The sequence below is a fragment of the Kogia breviceps genome, chromosome 2 (genome assembly GCF_026419965.1).
Source record: "Kogia breviceps isolate mKogBre1 chromosome 2, mKogBre1 haplotype 1, whole genome shotgun sequence".
Lineage (NCBI taxonomy): Eukaryota > Metazoa > Chordata > Mammalia > Artiodactyla > Physeteridae > Kogia > Kogia breviceps.
Genome location: NC_081311.1, coordinates 155,480,500 through 155,499,134, shown reverse-complemented (window position 1 = coordinate 155,499,134; position 18,635 = coordinate 155,480,500). Strand labels below are relative to the sequence as shown.

The 18,635-nt window shown below is 34.2% G+C and overlaps 1 protein-coding gene across 3 annotated transcripts in view; it reads left to right on the top strand.

Annotated features, from left to right (window-relative positions):
• The window catches only part of CALCRL (calcitonin receptor like receptor), a 106,015-nt gene that overhangs the window by 47,146 nt on the left and 40,234 nt on the right, over positions 1–18,635 (top strand). For 2 of the 3 annotated variants that reach the window (XM_059052020.2, XM_059052019.2), the window contains 4 exons: positions 14,100–14,188; positions 14,356–14,439; positions 15,495–15,587; positions 17,849–17,984. In XM_059052020.2, coding sequence (XP_058908003.1) covers positions 15,534–15,587; positions 17,849–17,984 — 190 coding nt within the window. In that variant the 5' untranslated portion in view covers positions 14,100–14,188; positions 14,356–14,439; positions 15,495–15,533. Of the gene's footprint in view, positions 1–8,358; positions 8,444–14,099; positions 14,189–14,355; positions 14,440–15,494; positions 15,588–17,848; positions 17,985–18,635 lie in introns of those variants that run through there. The other variant, XM_059052021.2, reaches the window with a different exon arrangement.

The following is an 18,635-nucleotide window of genomic DNA, read 5'->3' as shown; positions in this document are numbered from 1 at the left end:
GTAGAGTGCATCATGGAACTGGGTGCCTAGGAAATGTTTCAAGTCACATATTCAGGTTTCCCCGCATTGATTTACTATAGATTCTCAAGTTCCTTCAGGCCTGCACCTTTACCCTTACTCACACAAGCCTTGCTCTTTCATGAACCTATGCCTTTGTGTTTCTAGTTCCTAGTCTCTAGAAATCTGTACCTCTATCCTCTATCAACACACAGTCTTCCTTTTGTAGGAAGGAATTCCTTACATTCTACCAGTGTTTTTGAAATGTGCTCCAATTCAATTCCATGTACATCTCTTAGAGTACACTGTCTACTCCTTTCCCATTATAGACAGTGTTTCTGGACAAAATGGCACCTTTTACTGTTCTATTATATTATGATGAGTGTGAACATTTTATTTCAAGGCCCTCCCTTGTTAATTTCCAGAACTATCTAGACAAACGCTCTCAGGCATTTTCTTCTTCAGAATATCTCATCTGTACTCAGATATTTTCCCACACTTGTTTTCCTCTGTTGTAGACCCTATATTAGTGATTGGAAGCCAGATACTCATATTAGAATCAGGGGAATTCATTTAGGTTAATTACACTCAACTGAATTTTCATATCTTCATAGTTTACCCTTTTTAATATCTCTGACTTTTAAATATTGCTTTCCATCCCCATCATTATTAATCATAGTTCCAGCCTCCATGAGTACAGTATTTTCTTGCCTCACTTACTTAGAAGTCACTGCAGTATTCTAATTCATCTCTGTGCAACTGCCCTTGTCACCATCTCTGAATTAACCCTCCTACTTTGTAAAATGAAAATCTTGACATACTGTTCTACTGCTTAATTCCCCTACAATTATTTTATTTTATTTTTCTGCAGCTGGGTTAGCAAATATTTGGAATACTTGTCATTCCTTCTTAGGATGATGCCCATAGCAGACATCACTGATGCATCAGTGATGCTCACTGAGCCTAGACTCAACCTCGTCACTGCTCAGTGCAGCAATACTGCCTGCCCTCAACAGCAAATCAGAGTAGCATAGAGATGAAAATCTATAGCCTAGAGCATTAAATCAAAACACTTCAATATGACAGAAAATACCATCTTTAATTTGCATCCCTGTCTTTCAAAAAAGCCTTATCTCATAAGTACTTGCATCTTTTTAGCACCTGACACTTCCAAATTACTGATGTTTTGAAACTCCACATAAGTGTCATATTCTATATGTTTCTCTCTACATGAATGAGTGCGCGCACACACACACACACACACACACACACACACACACACACTTCTCCTATCTAAAATGCATCATTCTATCTGATCAGACACTACAAATATTTATTGACTACTTATAATACTTTATTATCTACATTTGTATATCATTTTCCCCTACAAGATTTTTTACTATCTCTAAGGTAAAAAACTGTAGCATTTCTGGATCCCCAGTACTTAACATAGCTTTTGATATATATTATATATTTCAAAAAAATAAATTTTATATTCAAATGAATAAAAAAATAAATATACTAAAAATATTAAGGTGGAATTATGTTTAATGCTTGTGAGAAAAAGAAATCTGTAAAGGAACAAATTTTAGTATTATCAACATTCTGTTTGATTCTTTATAAAAATAATGAAAAATAGAGTTAATTTTAAATAAAGTGTACTTGAGATGCACATTCCCTCCTTCTTTCTTCTTTCCCTCCTTCTTTCCTTTTTTTCTATTCTTCTTTCACTTTTGTTTTACCTATTAATAACGTCATAAAAGGGAACTATTTGCCATATAAGATTTTATTTTTTCGTCGTGCTGGGTTTTTGTTGAGGCACGTGAGCTTCTCTAGTTGTGGCATGGAGGCTTAGTTGTCCCATAGCATGTGGGATCTTAGTTCCCCGACCAGGAATGGAACCTGCTTTACCTGCATTGGAAGGTAACCACTGGACCACCAGGGAAGCCCTGCGATATAGGATTTTTAACCAGGGTTTATTTCCAAGAATGAACCAAAGTTCAATAATTTCGCTTCTCTTTCTTGCTAATACTCCTGTATGCTATCTCTTTGTTGTTATGGCTTGTAATCACACAATTAAAATATGCCTCAAATGAGATAAAAATATCTGCATTTTTGTATACAAATTGTCAGTTTTCTACTTCTATCAGAAAATGAAATAATGCCATAGAAATGTAGAGAAAAGAAATTACTGTCAAGAGAAAAGAGATAAACAACTACAGATCCTATTTAAAACTAAGGGAAATTTTCTTAGATATCATTATACTTTTTGCTCAGTTGTGTATAATGGTTATTTTAAATAAACACATTTATTCTTCAAGGGAAATATAAAATTTTTGTGTATGAGGTGAAAGCAAATTTAAATGAAAATGTACTTTTCCTTACAAATCAAAACATTACTAAGCATGTAACTTAGAGTTGATTGGGTGTTGTTGAACATGAGATAATGCATCAAATTGAAGGGACAACTCAAAGTATACATCCATGTAAACTAGGTAGGTTTTTTGGTCAATGTATTTTGTTTTACAACATGAAAATTATTTGTCCCTTGACAAAGAAGAGAGAAATGAGACTAGATGTTCTACTAAATCTGGTATAAATCTTCCCTTAGATATACACACCTTATTTTGCATCTACTTTTTAAGATATAAATCATATACCATATAGTCCATCAATTTAAAGTGTATAATTCAATGGCTTTAGCATATTCACAGGGTTGTGCAACTATCACCACAATCTAATTTTAGAACATTTCATCACCCTAAAAAGGATCTCGGTACCAATTAGCAATTACTCCCCTCTACCACTCTCCCCAGCCCAAAGCAACCACTAATATGGTCTCTGTTTTTATAGGTTTACCTGTTCTGGACATTTCATATAAAAGGAATCACATAATATGTGTCTTTTGTGGCTGGGTTCTTTTACTTAGCTTACTGTTCACAAGGTTTATCCATGTTGTAGTATGTATAAGTATTCCTTTCTTTTTATTGACAAAAAATATATCATTTGGGGGATATATCACATTTTGTTTATCCATTCATCAGCTGATAGACATTTGAGTTGTTTCCACTTTTTGACTATTAAAAATAATACTGCCATGAACATTCAAGTACAAGTCATTTTTTGGACATATATTTTCATCTCTTAGGTAAATATCTAGAGTAGAATTGCTGGGTTATATGGTAACTCTATGTTTAACATTTTGAAAAACTGTTAAACCACTTTCCAAAGCAGCTGTACCATTTTACATTCTCACCAGCAATGTGTAAACGTTACAATTTCTTCACATCCTTTCCTACTTGTTATTGTCTATCTTTTTCACTACAGCTATCATGGTGGGTATGAACTCATAACTTTTTGTGGTTTTGAATTGCATTTCCCTATAACTAGTGATGTTGAACATTTTTTTCATATGCTTATTGGTGATTCATATATCTCTGTGGAGAAATGTCTGTTCAGATATTTTGCCCATTTTTAATTGGATTGTCTTTTTATTATCTAGTAGTAGTAATAGTTCTTTGTATATTCTGAATACAAGTCCTTTACCAAATACGTAATTTGCAAATATTTTCTCCCATTCTGTGAGTTGTCTCATCATTTTCTTGATGATGAGATGTTTTCTTGATGTTACACTTTCATGTGTAACATGAAAGTTTCTAATTTTGTTGTAGTCCAATTTATCTTTTTTTTTTTTTGGTCACTTGTGCTTTTGGTATTGTGTCAAAAAATATTGCCTAACCCAAGGTCACAAAAATTTATTCATTTGTTTTCATGTAAGAGTTGCATTTACTTTTTGAATTAGCTATAAATATCTTATTGCAGGCACATATTAGCTGTGGATTATCCAAGGGCATATATGGCTAAGGCTATTTCAAATTTAGAAAAAACAATCACATCATAGATATATTGGGTGGAAAAAGTTAGTTTATGAACTCATATTGGCTGGGCTTGGAATATGCTTTGGAACTGAATATGATGTCCTGCCTTGGTGAAAAAGAAAATAATTTGGAGATATTTAGATTACAAGGTGTCAGAGAGATTGAAGTCATCTTATTTTACAGGTCAGGAAACTGGGGCTGGCAGTGTAACTATCTTAGGCTCTGTAAAGCTAGGCAGAATGCAAAATGGAACCTTCTTAGTAATCTTTCCACTACACTAGCATTTCTCAGATTGTTAGTTAGAAACGTGTTGGTTGCAAGAGACAAAACTCCAAATCAATCCTGTTTAGGTATAAAATGTAACTTGACGGTTTTTCCCTGATTAAAAGAAATGTCCCAGGGAGAATTTTGACAGTACAGATTGGACCACATTTTCCTGCCTAAATCAACCTAAATCAGAGGATTGTCCTAATCTGACCAGTTTTCAGTCACTTCCTACCTCAGTAGAGCAGCCTCACTTGAACCAGAGGGAATAGATTTTCCAGTGGAAAGAGAGGTTCATTTTTTCAGGGAAAAAAAGAAAGTGTGCCAGACCAACAGTATCAACAGAGTTCCCATGGTTCTGAAATGCTGAGATATGCTAGTAGGTGGTGTTTAATTTTTTTTTTTTTTTTGAGAAAGATTGAAAACAAATAACAAAAATACCATAACTTTTATGATGGACTACTATGTTAATTTAAATTAAAATTCCAGCAGAATTATATACTTTCTGATTTTATTGTCTGAGGAAGAAAACATGTTTTCGCATAGAACTTGATTCCTGACTTTGTGGAAGGGAAATAGGTATAAAGCTCGTTGTCCAAAGAGCTGGAAAGATGTGTTTTGCTTCTTTGCTCTTGGGCAGGCAATTCTTTCCATATCTCCTGGATCTCCTGGAGGGAGATTGTTCCATCAAGTACAAAGCAATTTTTTTCAGGTTCCCACCTACCTTTTACTAATTAGGCTGATATTTGGCCACTTGCCTCTTTCAAATAAAAAGAAGGTGACCAAAATCACCGGAAATGGCTAATTATGCTCACAATGGGAAAATTATTCCCGTGAGTAAGTACTTCAGAGTGTAAAATGAAGTCCTAAATTTAATCACAATATTATCTCTCTTTAATGGTTATTCAACTATTCACCCTGGAATGTTCATTAGATAAGCAAGTAAGCATAGAGTCAATATTTTTCTTTTTGGTTCCAATACAGTGTTAGTAAAGGCTGTTACAGTCAACCTAAAATTAAAGTCAAATTTGAGAGGTTTTATATCTTGTTTTTAGCTGGATTAGCATGTTATATTCTTTACAATGTAACTGATTACAATGTGTACAATTTGCTAGAGTTTTAGTTTATATACGCTCAGTATTAGGAAATATGCAGTTATTTATTAACTAGATGGACATTATATTTGGAATATACTTGTTATCATTCATTTAACTCGATATTTTCATAACTGATTTAAATGACAATAGAAACAATCATATTATTTCTGCAGAGGATAAAAAGTCAAGATGCTTATGACGATCACCTTGAAATATAGGATTAATTTTCACCTATAATGCTACTGAAATTGTGACAAATAACTTAAAACATGTATGAACTTACTTATATTATTAAAAATGTTAATGTTATATAATAATAATAACTAACATTTACTGTGTTCTAAAATGTTTAGGTACATTATCTCGTTTTATTTTCACAATAGCCTTCTGGTTTAAAAACTATTTTGCAAATGAGAAAATCATTCTTACTGAAGTTGTTTAACTTGCAAGTGTGAGGCTGAGTTGGGTTTTAAAATCTGGAAATCTAACTCATATTAGTAATCAGTACAACTACTGCCTCTACTTGTAACTGACCTCACACATTGCCCCTCAGTTATGCTAATTATAAATATCAGTTGGATGTTACTTTATTTCAATAACTCTCTGGAAAAAGGAAAACTGTATTATTAGCAATGGGACAATATTTACAATATATGTTTTCTTAGCATTTGGAATTTAATAATTATTATTAAACTAAAGTGTCATTTTTCAAAAATAAAATACTTTCTGGAGGTTTTTATGAGAGTTTTTATTGCCTTTTAAAATATTAGATGTGTTTTTATACTACGTCACTCATAGGATTTTGATAAATTAAATGTAATAATCTTTCTTACTCTTTCATTAATTAACTTGTTGGGTATATTGTTGCATCATTTCTTAACATGTCCTGTAATTTTGGGCACTGTATGATTTTTAAATTTTTACCTAAGTCATTTTCTGTTAAATGAAAAAGAGATAAAAACCAATGTAGCTAAATTTCAGAAATTGTTGTTTTCCAGTATTAGGAGCATTAAGGCTATTCCAATGATGATGTTAATAAGTTTAGCTTGGCCTTGATGAACTGATCAGATTCCATTCTGAGAAGTCTGGAAAGGGGGCTTATGAAGAAGTATGTTTGCTTTTCTAATTCAATTTTCTGCAGTGCAGAAGAGAGAACTAGCCTTTTTTTTTTTTACAAATGGCCTTTCTAAAGTAAGAATGGCTCTTAAAAAGAGGCAGTATATGAAGACGTGAAATCAAGATATGATTTTTGGGCTTCCCTGGTGGCGCAGTGGTTGAGAGCCCGCCTGCCGATGCAGGGGACACAGGTTCGTGCCCCGGCCCGGGAAGATCCCATGCGCCGCGGAGCGGCTGGGCCCGTGAGCCATGGCCGCTGAGCCTGCGCGTCCGGAGCCTGTGCTCCGCAACGGGAGAGGCCACAACAGTGAGAGGCCCGCGTACCAAAAAAAAAAAAAAAAAAGATGTGATTTTTTTTTTTTTTTTTTGGCCTAGATACCTTTTCCCTGAATTCCCATGTAACAAAAGAAAGAGCATCTAGCCAAATGGTCCACTTTCCACTGTCTTAGATTCAAACTCAAACTCCTTTTGGGTAATTGGTAGTAGGAGACCTAGGGAAAGTCTTCCTGAGCCAGAAAAAAGTGTCAGGAATGACTTGGTTTCAAGGATCCTTGGGATTTGGGTTACTTTCAACAAAACTGTTCCTATACTAACCATTTTTTTCTTTTTATATAAATTTTGAACCTTTATTCAATATTTAAATTTATCTTATCCTATTCTTTTGTTTTACAAATGAGACACCTGGGAAGGTATGTAACCTGCTCAAGCTCATTGAAAGTGTACTTACTGAGGCCCAGCACTAGCTTCCTGTCTTAAATATTGTGAAATCATCCCTTTTTAGAACCTCATGAATGACTCTTATGGACTGTGTTTAAAAGTACTGAACGAATCCTCTAAAATCAGTGTAAGATTACCACTATCTAACTTGATAAATATTTTCATTGAGAGCAGAAATCTTACCTTGTGTTCACTTCTGTCTCCATGCACAACTAAGTGAAAGTAGTTGCTCAAGAAATAGGGTAAGATGACTAATTGAATTTCTAGAAGTATTTCTTAATCTAAACTTCATTTTAAAGTGCTTGAAAGTGAGACAATACATATGCTTTTGATTTCGGTACCTTAGCAGAATGGCAAGTCTGAGTTGTCAAGCCATTTACTAATATAAGTTTAAAAAAATATCAAATGTCACAACATTTCTAAGGAAAGGAATTAAAAGAAGAAATTGTGCCAGAAAAAAAATATAAATGTGTCTTATGAATAAAAATAAAATGCAATGCAATGAATGGCTGGTTAAGTAAAATAACTGAATAAGCAAAATAGAAATGTATTCTGCACTTTTTAAACCTTAATTATCCAAATAAATGACTCAGTCCTCTGAGTCAGGATGGTGTAGGACAAAGGGGCCCAGATTTAGAGTCAGAGAATCTGAGCTCTTAGCTTTGTGTCAGCCCTAAGCTTCTATGTGACCTTGGCCAAATCACTAAAATATGTAAGCTGGTTCATTCAGTTGAGATTAGCATTGTGACAACTGATTGAAATAATATAGTAATAATTATAATAGCAAGAGCTAATGCTAATTGTGTATTTATTATTAGACAAATTCTTCATATCTATTATCCAATTTAACACACTGACAAGATGAGTTATGATCAAAATTCTAGGCAACATTGATTCAGCCACTACTTGTACACCCACTTTCAGGTCAGGAAATAGATTTAGTGAGTTTAAGTGTTGCAAGAGCTTAAGTTTGAAAATGTGGCTCTCTGACTCCAGCATACCTCTTCTAAAAAGGATGCAGTAGCAAACAAGAAGCTAAAGATCAAGTTGAGTACCCATTTTCTAGTTGAGTAAACCATGCAGAAAAAAAGTTGAATCGATTTTCTCAAAATCACACAGCAATTTAGGAGCAGCTAGAAAGAAATTCTGCTAGCTAATGTGATTGCCTTTCAGTATAATGAATACACAGACAGTCCCCAACTTACAATGGCTTGACTTTATGATCATGTGAAAGCAATACACATTCAGTGAAACCCTACTTTGAAATTTGAATTTTGATCTTTTCCCAGGCAAGCAATATGTGGTATGACATTCTCTTGTGATGCTGGGCAGTGGCAGCAGCTGCAGCTCCCAGTCAGCCACAAGATAATGAAGGTAAACAACTGATACACTTACAACCATTCTGTACTCATACAACTGTTACTGTTTTTCACTTTCAGTATAGTATTCAATATGTTACATGAAATATTCAACACTTTATTATAAAATAGCATTTGTGTTAGGTGATTTTGCCCAACTGTAGGCTAACGTAAGTGATCTGAGTATGTTTAAAGTAGGTTAGGCTAAGCTATGGTGTTCAGTAGATTAGGTATATTAAATGCATTTTTGACGTATGATATTTTCAATTTATGATTTATCAGGAAAGAACCCGATCATAAATTGAAAAAGATCTGTATTCTAGAGTTAGGAGGAATGACCAGTTGGGAAGCAGAAAATTACCACTTAGTTTTGATGGGAAAACTAATTTTTGATCAGGTAAGTATTTGTACCTAGTTTTTTCTCACAGCTGTAACAAATTGCCCCAAATTTAGTAGCTTAAAACAACACACTGTTATTATCTCACAGTTCTATAGGTCAGAAGTCCTATGGGCTTGGCTGGTTTCTCTATTCCAAGTCTCACAAGGCCAAAGTCAAGGTGTTGGCAGAGCTGTGTTTTCTTATGAAGATCCTGGAGAGAATCTGCTTTTGGATTCATTCAGGTTGTTGGCAAAATTCAGTTCCTTGAGGATGTACAGTTGAAGTCCCCATTTGCTTGCTGGCTGTTAGCTTGAGGGCCACCTTTATCTCCTAGAGGCCTATTTCTGGTCCTTGTACATGAGCTCCTGCATGGCACAGCCATTAATGGTGCATCAACTCCTTATGTTGCCATATCTCTTCTGCTTCCTTTCTTCTGCTGCATCACTCTGACTGACCTTCCTCTTCTACTTTGAAGGGCTTAGTTTAGGCCTACCAGGATAATTCATGATAATCTAGGATAATCTTCCTATTTTAAAGTCCATAACCTTAAAATTGCAGATTCTGGGGATTAGGTATGGAAATCTTTGGAGGCTCATTATTCTGCCTACCACAGGATTCTTCTGTCTATCCCACTGGTTCTCAAATTTAGCTGTATATTCCTGTAACACCTAGGAAACTTGATAAAATGCTTATCCCTGGGCCACAGTCAAGATGAATTGAATCTGAATTTCTTGGACTACAATCCGGGCAATGACTTTTTTAAGGTATCAGAAAATTTTAATATGTTTGAGAGGGTTGAGAACATCCCAGAACACGAGCTTTCTTCAGCTTGATTAAATTCATTTTGTAAGTAACCTACTGAAAACATATTTTATATACCCTCTTTATGTCCCCACTTTGCTAGGGTTTGGAGCCACAGAGATTAATATGATGCATGTCCTATTCTTCCTGTGCTCACAATCTAGAGGCACAAACAGTACAAAGGAATAATTACAACAGTACATGAAATGTTTTAAAATAGGATATTTAAATAACTTACTCTGGGAGTTCTCAGATATTAATTATGCCTGAGAACATTGCAGAATATTTTGCTTGATTTATTTTTAATAGTACTTTTAAAATAGTCTGGCTAGGGCTTCCCTGGTGGCGCAGTGGTTGAGAATCCGCCTGCCGATTCAGGGGACAGGGGTTCGTGCCCTGGTCTGGGAAGATCCCACGTGCCGCAGAGCAGCTAGGCCCGTGAGCCATGGCCACTGAGCCTGCGCGTCCGGAGCCTGTGCTCTGCAACGGAGAGGCCACAACAGTGAGAGGCCCGCGTAACCCCCCCCCCCCCCCGCCCCAAAAAAGTCTGCCTAGTACCTAGAGACAGAGGAATATAAGTGTGTCCAGGTTTCAACATGGCCAAATGATGATGATGTATTTATATTGTGCTTCCCAAAATTTAACAGGCCATGAATTTCCTCAGGTGCTTGCAAAAAGTGCAGATTCCAAAGTTCTGAAGGTTCTGATGCAGAGGTTCTGTTGTGGGCCCTAGACATTCTCATGTATTCAGCAAGTTCTGGTGGTGATTCTGATACAGGTGATCCATTAACCCACACTCTGTGGAATTCTGTTTTGTGTTACAGCAGTAATTTAGTAACTGTTCATTAAATAATGAAAACCCCAAGCCATATTATAAAAAAGGACTTACAGTTTGATTTTCTTACATCAGTAACAGATCTTCAGGAAAGAGAAGTCTATTTATATTTTAATTTTCTTACTGCTTCATGGATTGAAAGTGTTAGGAACATTCCAAGTCAGGATGGGGGTGGGGAATTAAAACCTTATACTGGAATTTCTTTCTCAAAGACTCAAGTGGAAGTAAAGACAGTAATTTGCAAGAATCATTCTAGCACAAAGACTTATTTTGCCAAAAAATAAGCAGTGAGGAGAGAATAACAGGTAACCAGGTCTTGTACTTGGATACTTTTTTAGTGGCACAATCTGTTCCACATAGTGTAAAATGACAGAAAGAAGTTTGCATTTGTCATAAACGTGTAGAATATTGGGATTGAAAAGTGCTTTTTCCTTGTTTTGATTCAGGAGAAATGTAGCTTGTTTAATATGCCATAAAGGAAGGCATGTACCTAGCTAGGAAACATCCTCACTTTGTTCACACAAAGTTTCAGGATACTTAATGGCAAATTAGATACGTGTGGGAAATGCTTCTGTTAGCCAACTTTATAGTGACTGGATAAATAAAAGGAGGAGAGAATATGGCTTAGGGTCTCTAAAAATTCAAGATATTTTGGAAATGCAGGAGTAGAAAACAAAAGTTGGGGTTTTTTTTCTTAATCTTGGAGTGAACATACACTTAATATTAGTGTTAGGTGACTCAACTAAAAATAAGAATTATTATTAAGAAAAATAAATTAATGGAAAGTATGTATATATATAATAAAAATCTGAGAAAATAAGAAGTGGATTTGAAAGGCACTGGATTTATGCTTTTCTGTTCTGGTAAATTAGTATTGATTAAGTCACACTAATCTATTATGTTTATGTAGAATAAAATATGTTTTTACACCGAAGTAAGCCAAGAAGATTGGTTAAACTTTGTGGACTTGGAAACGTAGAACTGTTTTAAAAAATGTAGAACTGTCTTGGGTTGCAGAGCTACTGAAATTTTAAGAAATGAACCCAGAATGATACTAAATAAAGACTCGAGTGACTAGGAAGCTATATTTCAAAAGTTATTTGAACTCTCAAGCCAAAGTTCTTTCTGTGATGAAATCAATCATTTTAATTTTATTATGGTGATTCTTTGGTCAAGAAGCTTGTAGACTATTTATAAGCTATTTTTTATTCCATGTGTACAGTAAAGAAAAGTTATTTTGTTTCTAGTAGTAGAACCAAATCTTCCACTTTAATTTTGAGGTGTGATAATAAAATGGTATTTATAGGATCCATAAGGCTAGCAGAAAGAGAAAATGCCAGTAACTGCTACTAGTACCACTGTGATTACAAATTCACTTAAGAGTTTAAATTAGAGCTTTCTCAGTTTTGAAGAAGTGCTTTTCCCATTAAACAAACCTAAGCTCACTTGGAAAAATGCACTACCAGATTTAGTCATTTAACTTGACCTCCTTTAATTATGTACTTGATCTCTCCTCCAAATTGAATGGGAGCTACTATATATTTCACCAGGCACATGCAACTATTTATTTGTCAGTAAATAGTTGAACTAGATCTGAGAAATTTACAATGATTTACTTAACAGCTTAAGTCAATTGATATCAAGTGAACTTCAGCAAAGATAAATTTGGCATAAGCTATACATAGAAGAGAGAACCACTTGCTGAATGAACATATGAGAGGCTGTATACAAAGAACCAATAAGCTAAACCTTGGAGTACAATTAAACATACTTCTCCTGGTAATAATCATGCCATTACACCTACCAATATGAGGCTCAATCTAAACTGACCTTCATATGTATCTGAAATGGCATTATCTATATGCCCAGTCATGATCCCTCCATTATTGGCCTAGGGAGCTCTTAGTGAAAGGGGTGATTCTTCCATAACTACCACTCACCATATGTGTCTGCTGGTAGGGAAATTTGATGAGTCCTTTGTAGAGTAGATGCCTCAAATGAATTGGATCACCACATGAAATGGACATTGCTAGATCTAATGAAGAGTACAGGTGTCCACCACGTTTTTGAAAGACTGCCACCTAAACTTGCTGCTGCATCCTTGATAAAACCAGAGATCATGAACCTGCCCCCTTGGTTAGGAGTGCTACAAGTTTACACAGTGCAGAATACAATCTTGTCCCTAGTAGCCCATTTTCCAGATCACTAGGGAATAGGGTAAAGAGAGAAAGCTGTAAAAGTGGAATTACTTGCACTGATCAATATTTTGAGAGTTGAATAAAGTCCTCTTAATTATTGGTGCCAGGATGATCTATTGCATGCTAAGAGATATTTCACTAAGATACTTTTTGGAATTCTGATTTTGAAACCCATTAGGTAAGCAACAAAAATAACTTCTATTGTTGCATGAACTGTTTTTCAGATATGTTGGATATAGGAAAACTTCAAACATGTTTTTTTTTTTTTTTTTGCGGTACGCGGGCCTCTCACTGTTGTGGCCTCTCCCGTTGCGGAGCACAGGCTCCGGACGCGCAGGCCCAGCGGCCACGGCTCACGGGCCCAGCCGCTCCGCGGCACGCGGGATCTTCCCGGACCGGGGCACGAACCCGCGTCCCCTGCATCGGCAGGCGGACTCTCAACCACTGCGCCACCGGGAAGCCCCTCAAACATGTTTTTTAAGGCACATTTTCCTTCAATTTTTGAGCCAATGTACACATGGAAGGTAATTTAATCTTGACTCATGTAAATCATCAAAGCATTGCTTCATAAAAACCTACCTGATTTCCAAATAAAACAATATCAATATTTCTTTACATTCCTGTTTGTAAATCTATGTGTTTTATATATATTTAATACAGAAAAATGTGGATGACTAATGTTTTAAATTTGGCTTAAGCTTTATGACTTCCAAAGACAGTACAGTAAACTACTGTTTATTCAATATCCAAACGACCACAGAACTCAAAAACTGAATAAAGGACTTTATTCTGTAGGAAAGTAAACATGCTGATATAGGAACTTTTTTCCCCAATTTTCAGTGTCAGTATAGATTCAAACACTACTTAAAGTCTTCTAATAGAAGAAATGACAGTTCACTAATAGTTATGATTAGTGTTCCTGATTGTAAGCTTAAAATCCTAAAGTACTTTATTGTTTTATTTATTTATTTATTCATTCATTGATTTATACAGCAAGTGTAAATTAACTGCCAGAGACAAGGATACAAAGATCAATCATATATGGTTTCTGCCTGTGAGACACCACACAAGCTAGGGAAATAGATATAAGTAACTAAGATTAACACATTATAATACATATTAGATAAAATTACTCAAAGGAAGTTTAAACTACAGTTTAAAAGTCCTTTTATCATAGTCTAGCTCTTTGAAATTTACTTAAGTAAAAGATTCAGTTAATTCCTAGTGTTTTGACCATCCTGGATAAATGAAAATTGACGTTAAGTTTTTCCATATAATGGAAAACAACAAATATTTGTGACAAAACTCAAATATATTGTAAGCAAAACAGATTTAAAAACATTGGAATAGCTTAGTAAAAATATCATTTTTCTAGCGGTATTATTTGAAATTTTAAATTTATTATGGAAATGATTTTGGCTCATTGAAATAATATTAAATTATTATATCAATATTTCAGGTCATGACCCTGGATTTAAGAAATTTTTCAAGACAGTTTTGAGTATAATCCAAGAGAAAATGTGATTGAGTCTGGAGACAATTGTGAATGTAAGTATTGGAAAATTAGATTTTTCTCATTGTTCCATGCAGTAAAAGCTAAAATATCAACTCATTAATTTTTGAATTGCAAAAATTCTATTACAACATGATTTTTTACATCTAAAATTAATGGATTTCTTCCCCCCCTTTTTTTTTTTTGGTTGTATTTTTTAAAGATCAGCTAATAATAAAAGCCCAGTGTAGCTGACTGAAGAGAAAACATTATTTGGAAGATCACTACAATAAAAAGTTTCTTCTAGGTAAGTCATTGATGAGGGCAAGCAATGGCATAGATTCTGTGTGCTAGTTAATGGTGTGCTCTCATTGCATGTGATAATGCAAATGCTAAGTAAAATGAAGAAAAGTTTTTTATAATTCTTATTCTAACATTTGCCCTATAATAAAAATCATGACATGTTTCCTAACAAAATCAAATCTAAGTTCATAGTCCACTGGCAAACATCTATTGATTAGATTTTTATCTCCTTTAAATAATATTTTTTACTCATTCAGTTAAATACATACTATATTTTATGACTAAACCATGGTCATTTATATTTCATAAAAATACTGCCAGAGTATGTTGATCATGGAACTTATAGGGAGTAAGCATTATACACGTTACTCCCGCAATGTTTGTCTCTTAGAATTAAGAAGTTAGCAGACAACTGTATCTATCATTAGAAATACTCAACAGAAATACTTTTATTTGGTATTGCCCATCTCCTGTAAACTTATTTTAATAATATAGATGACTTAGGGAATCTTTTATTTTTAGATTAAAAAAATTGAATGCTAAGTGAAGAATAATTTCTATTAAATCATAAGGCCATTTTTATGACTTATGGATGTTAACTCTCAAGAAATTGGCCCAAATACAAATTTTTCCCTTAAATTGTTGAAGAGTCATAAAATTAAAAATAAGGTTAATACTTATCGGAAACAAAGGTAAACTTTTATAGTAAAATATGTTATCAAAATTTGTGCTTTTATGTTCTCGTGAAACTCTTTACTTTGTACTTTTTATCCCAATTTTGGTAAAGGTAAAGAAAGTGAGATGTTTTCTAATTACTTAAAAATATATCTGTAAGAGGCTTTCCTGCTTGTAAGGCTAATTAAGTTAAATTAAAATGTATTTAATTAAGCTCTTTAGCACTTTAAGCCACCATGCTCTTAACATTTGTACTATGTAAGACTATTAATCAAATCCTTAAAGCAAAATTATTGTGTAGCTGTAAAAAGTTTTCCATTGAGAGCCATCTATGTTTATTTCATAAATATTGCTAAATTATATTTCTTTTGTTTTCTATTGCAGTTTGATTTATATTATATAGCATATTTCATCTTGGCTTTAATGATGGAGAAAAAGTATATCCTTTATTTTCTGTTTCTCTTGCCTTTTTTTATGGTAAGCATAAATTTCTCTAATGTATCTCCCTATCTTTGATTATTTCTGTTTTAACTTCCAACATACCCATAATTGATAAAGGCTAATAACACAAAAATACATGTAGTTATTAGATGCATAAATTAAGTGCATTTTTATATCTAATCAACACAGCACAATCATTTGTTTCCCTTCAGCGTACCTTTTTAGGCTTTTAGTCCTGTAGCAGGTGCAACAGTATGATGGTGCAGTGTGGGTGGAGGGATGATGCACACAAATGTATGGACGCCAGAGAAAAGCCATTACCAGAGTTTAAAAGAAAAATGGAATGGCTCTATAGTACAGTCGTACATAATAGATGAAATATTTTCAATCAGACCTGCTGATTCTGAGTTAGATCTATTAAAAAAGCAATTCCAACCTGTTGATTTTTCTCCCATTCTGCCAACTGATTGACCTATATCGATTGAAAAGCACTTTGGAATCATGCACTATGTTTTAAATTAATTTCCTCACCCATTCACTCAAATAAGTATTAAGTGCCCATTTTCTGACAGGCATGGATGCTAAGTTTGAGGCAGATGTGTATGTGAGTATGTACACTCCTGCACGCCTCTGCATGTATATGCAGGGGACATGGGGCTGGAGGTGGAGGGTAGACTAAGGATGACTAAAAAGCAACTGCTGTACTCGAGGGGTCATAGGTCATAGACATTTAATTTTATTTTTATTTACAGAAATTTTTGTTCCTATTTTTCTCCGTTTCACATTAAAACAGTCACTATACTCTTATTATATGTATGAGAAACTCAGAGACATAATCTCACCTAATTCTGTGCCAGCAAATAATTTTCTTGTGGTGTTTCCAAGTAAACCCCACCAAGATTCAAACAAAGAAACTCAAGAAAAATATAGAAAACCTAAACGGGGAAAAAAGCACAACTATTCTCCTGTCAGCTTTTGTGTTTAAAAACATTCTCAAGTCTAGGAGCAGTCCAAATTCTGCACTTCTTAGATGTTATCTTAAGTAAACAGACTGAAATTCAAGAAACAGGATTCCTGTTTCTTCAGCTCCCACCCTCCATTGAGCATGCCAATGGGCTGCACAGGCCAAAGTTGGTTCCCTGTAGGTAGTTCTGTAACAGATTATCAATCTGATTATTGTAATTTAAGGAATTGTGACCATTTCTCTTGAATGCATTCAGACGATATGCAAACTTGAGTTTTTAAGCAAGAATAAAAATGATATTGATTTAATGTAATTCTATAAACTGAGAACAGGAGGAAAGAATTGTTTCTTGATGTTATAAATTTCCATTTCTTACTGTGCAGCACAACAGCTGCATAAATCTTTATTAAGAGATTAAAACCAATCAAAGAATGAAAAAGTTAATGTTAAATGGTGGTGAGGTGATGGTGGAACTTGAGTGGTGCCACACACTGAGGGACTTTTACCATTTATTTTAAATTTAAATTAAATTCAACTTCCTGCTAGAGAATAGAAAATCAGAAATAAGGAAACAAAATAGGAGTAGAAAGATAACTGTTTATGGAAAATAATTAATAGGAATTATGCAAAAGCAAAGAAGAAATAAGGTTGAAGAAAGGTTTATACAGGCTTCATGCTACAAAACAGGAAAAAAAGTCATGTAGAAATTAAAGTATAAGTGAAGTTTAAAATAAAGCTACTAAAGTAGAAGAATATAAATATATACCTTACCTAAAACCTTTATTTATGTGCATATAATAAAAATTCTGTTTACCAATATCATAAATGAACTTGTCATTATTTTGATTATCAAAATGTAATTATAAAAATGTCAACAATGTTAAGCATTTACCATGTGCCAGATACTTCCCCTCTGTTATCTTGATACTATTTTATCCCATTTTACAATAAGAAAGCAGAAGTTTTGGTGGTGGTAGAGGGGGTGGTTAAATATCTTGTCGACACTCCCAGGTCAAAAAGTAGAGGTGAATTTTGAATACAGCTGTCTGCATTCCAGATACATGGCCTGGAGCTGGCTCCCACAGTCTTCTGAGAGGGAACTGTGGACTGTGCTGCTCACTGGGGCCACTGGCAACTCTTGGTGGTGGTTTGAAATTGATCATGGTAGGGATATTTACACCATGGAAATTGTCAAACACTACAAATCAGGAATTTCCCCCCAGAGTCTGTTGACCCTGCAGTACATCACCGCACTTACTGTTTTCCAATGTGACAGACTGCCTCTCACAGACATTCTCACAATTCTGAAGTTTTATTTTCTTTAATCCCTTAGATTATTGTCATAGCAGAATCAGAAGAAGAGAACCCTGGTGACTTAATTCAGCTGGGTGTTACTAGAAATAAAATCATGACGGCTCAATATGAATGTTACCAAAAAATTATGCAAGACCCTGTTCAACAAACAGAAGGTAAACATGACTAATTTTAAATGCATTTAATATATTTTTGAAAGAAAACTACCTCATTACATTATTACGGGTCCCTTAGGTTCATTCTTAAAAATGGGTTAATTGCTAGTTTTTCTGGTATATGTGCAGTTTTAATTATTTACTTATGAAGAACATTTTATGATGCAATTATCTTGCCTCTTTTAAAAAATTCTAATAAAAATATGTGCGACAGGGATATTTTTAGTAACATTTTTTTATGGTATAAAGATATTTAAAATATCCAATAAGTATGTGTCTTGGATTAAATCAGTGACAGTTGATCTTCAGTTTATGTGATTTGTATATCTTTTTTTTCAAAAGCTCCTCGATAGTAGCTTAATAAAATGACAGATAATTTCTTTTTTTTGCACATAACATACTTTGTATTATACATTTGGTAGCAAAGCTAATGAAACCCAAGAGCTTCTGTTTCCATTAAGATATTTTTAAGGTATTTTTGAAATATTTATTGAGGGCCTACTAAGTGCCATATATATGCTTCAATTCTGAGAAGGACAAGTTGCCAAATTTAGCAAAAGCAAAAACAAGTCCTGTATTTTACCTGGCAACCCTAAAGCCAGAGTTATGTTCAAAATGTAAACTTCAACACTCATAGTGAAACAAAGCAAA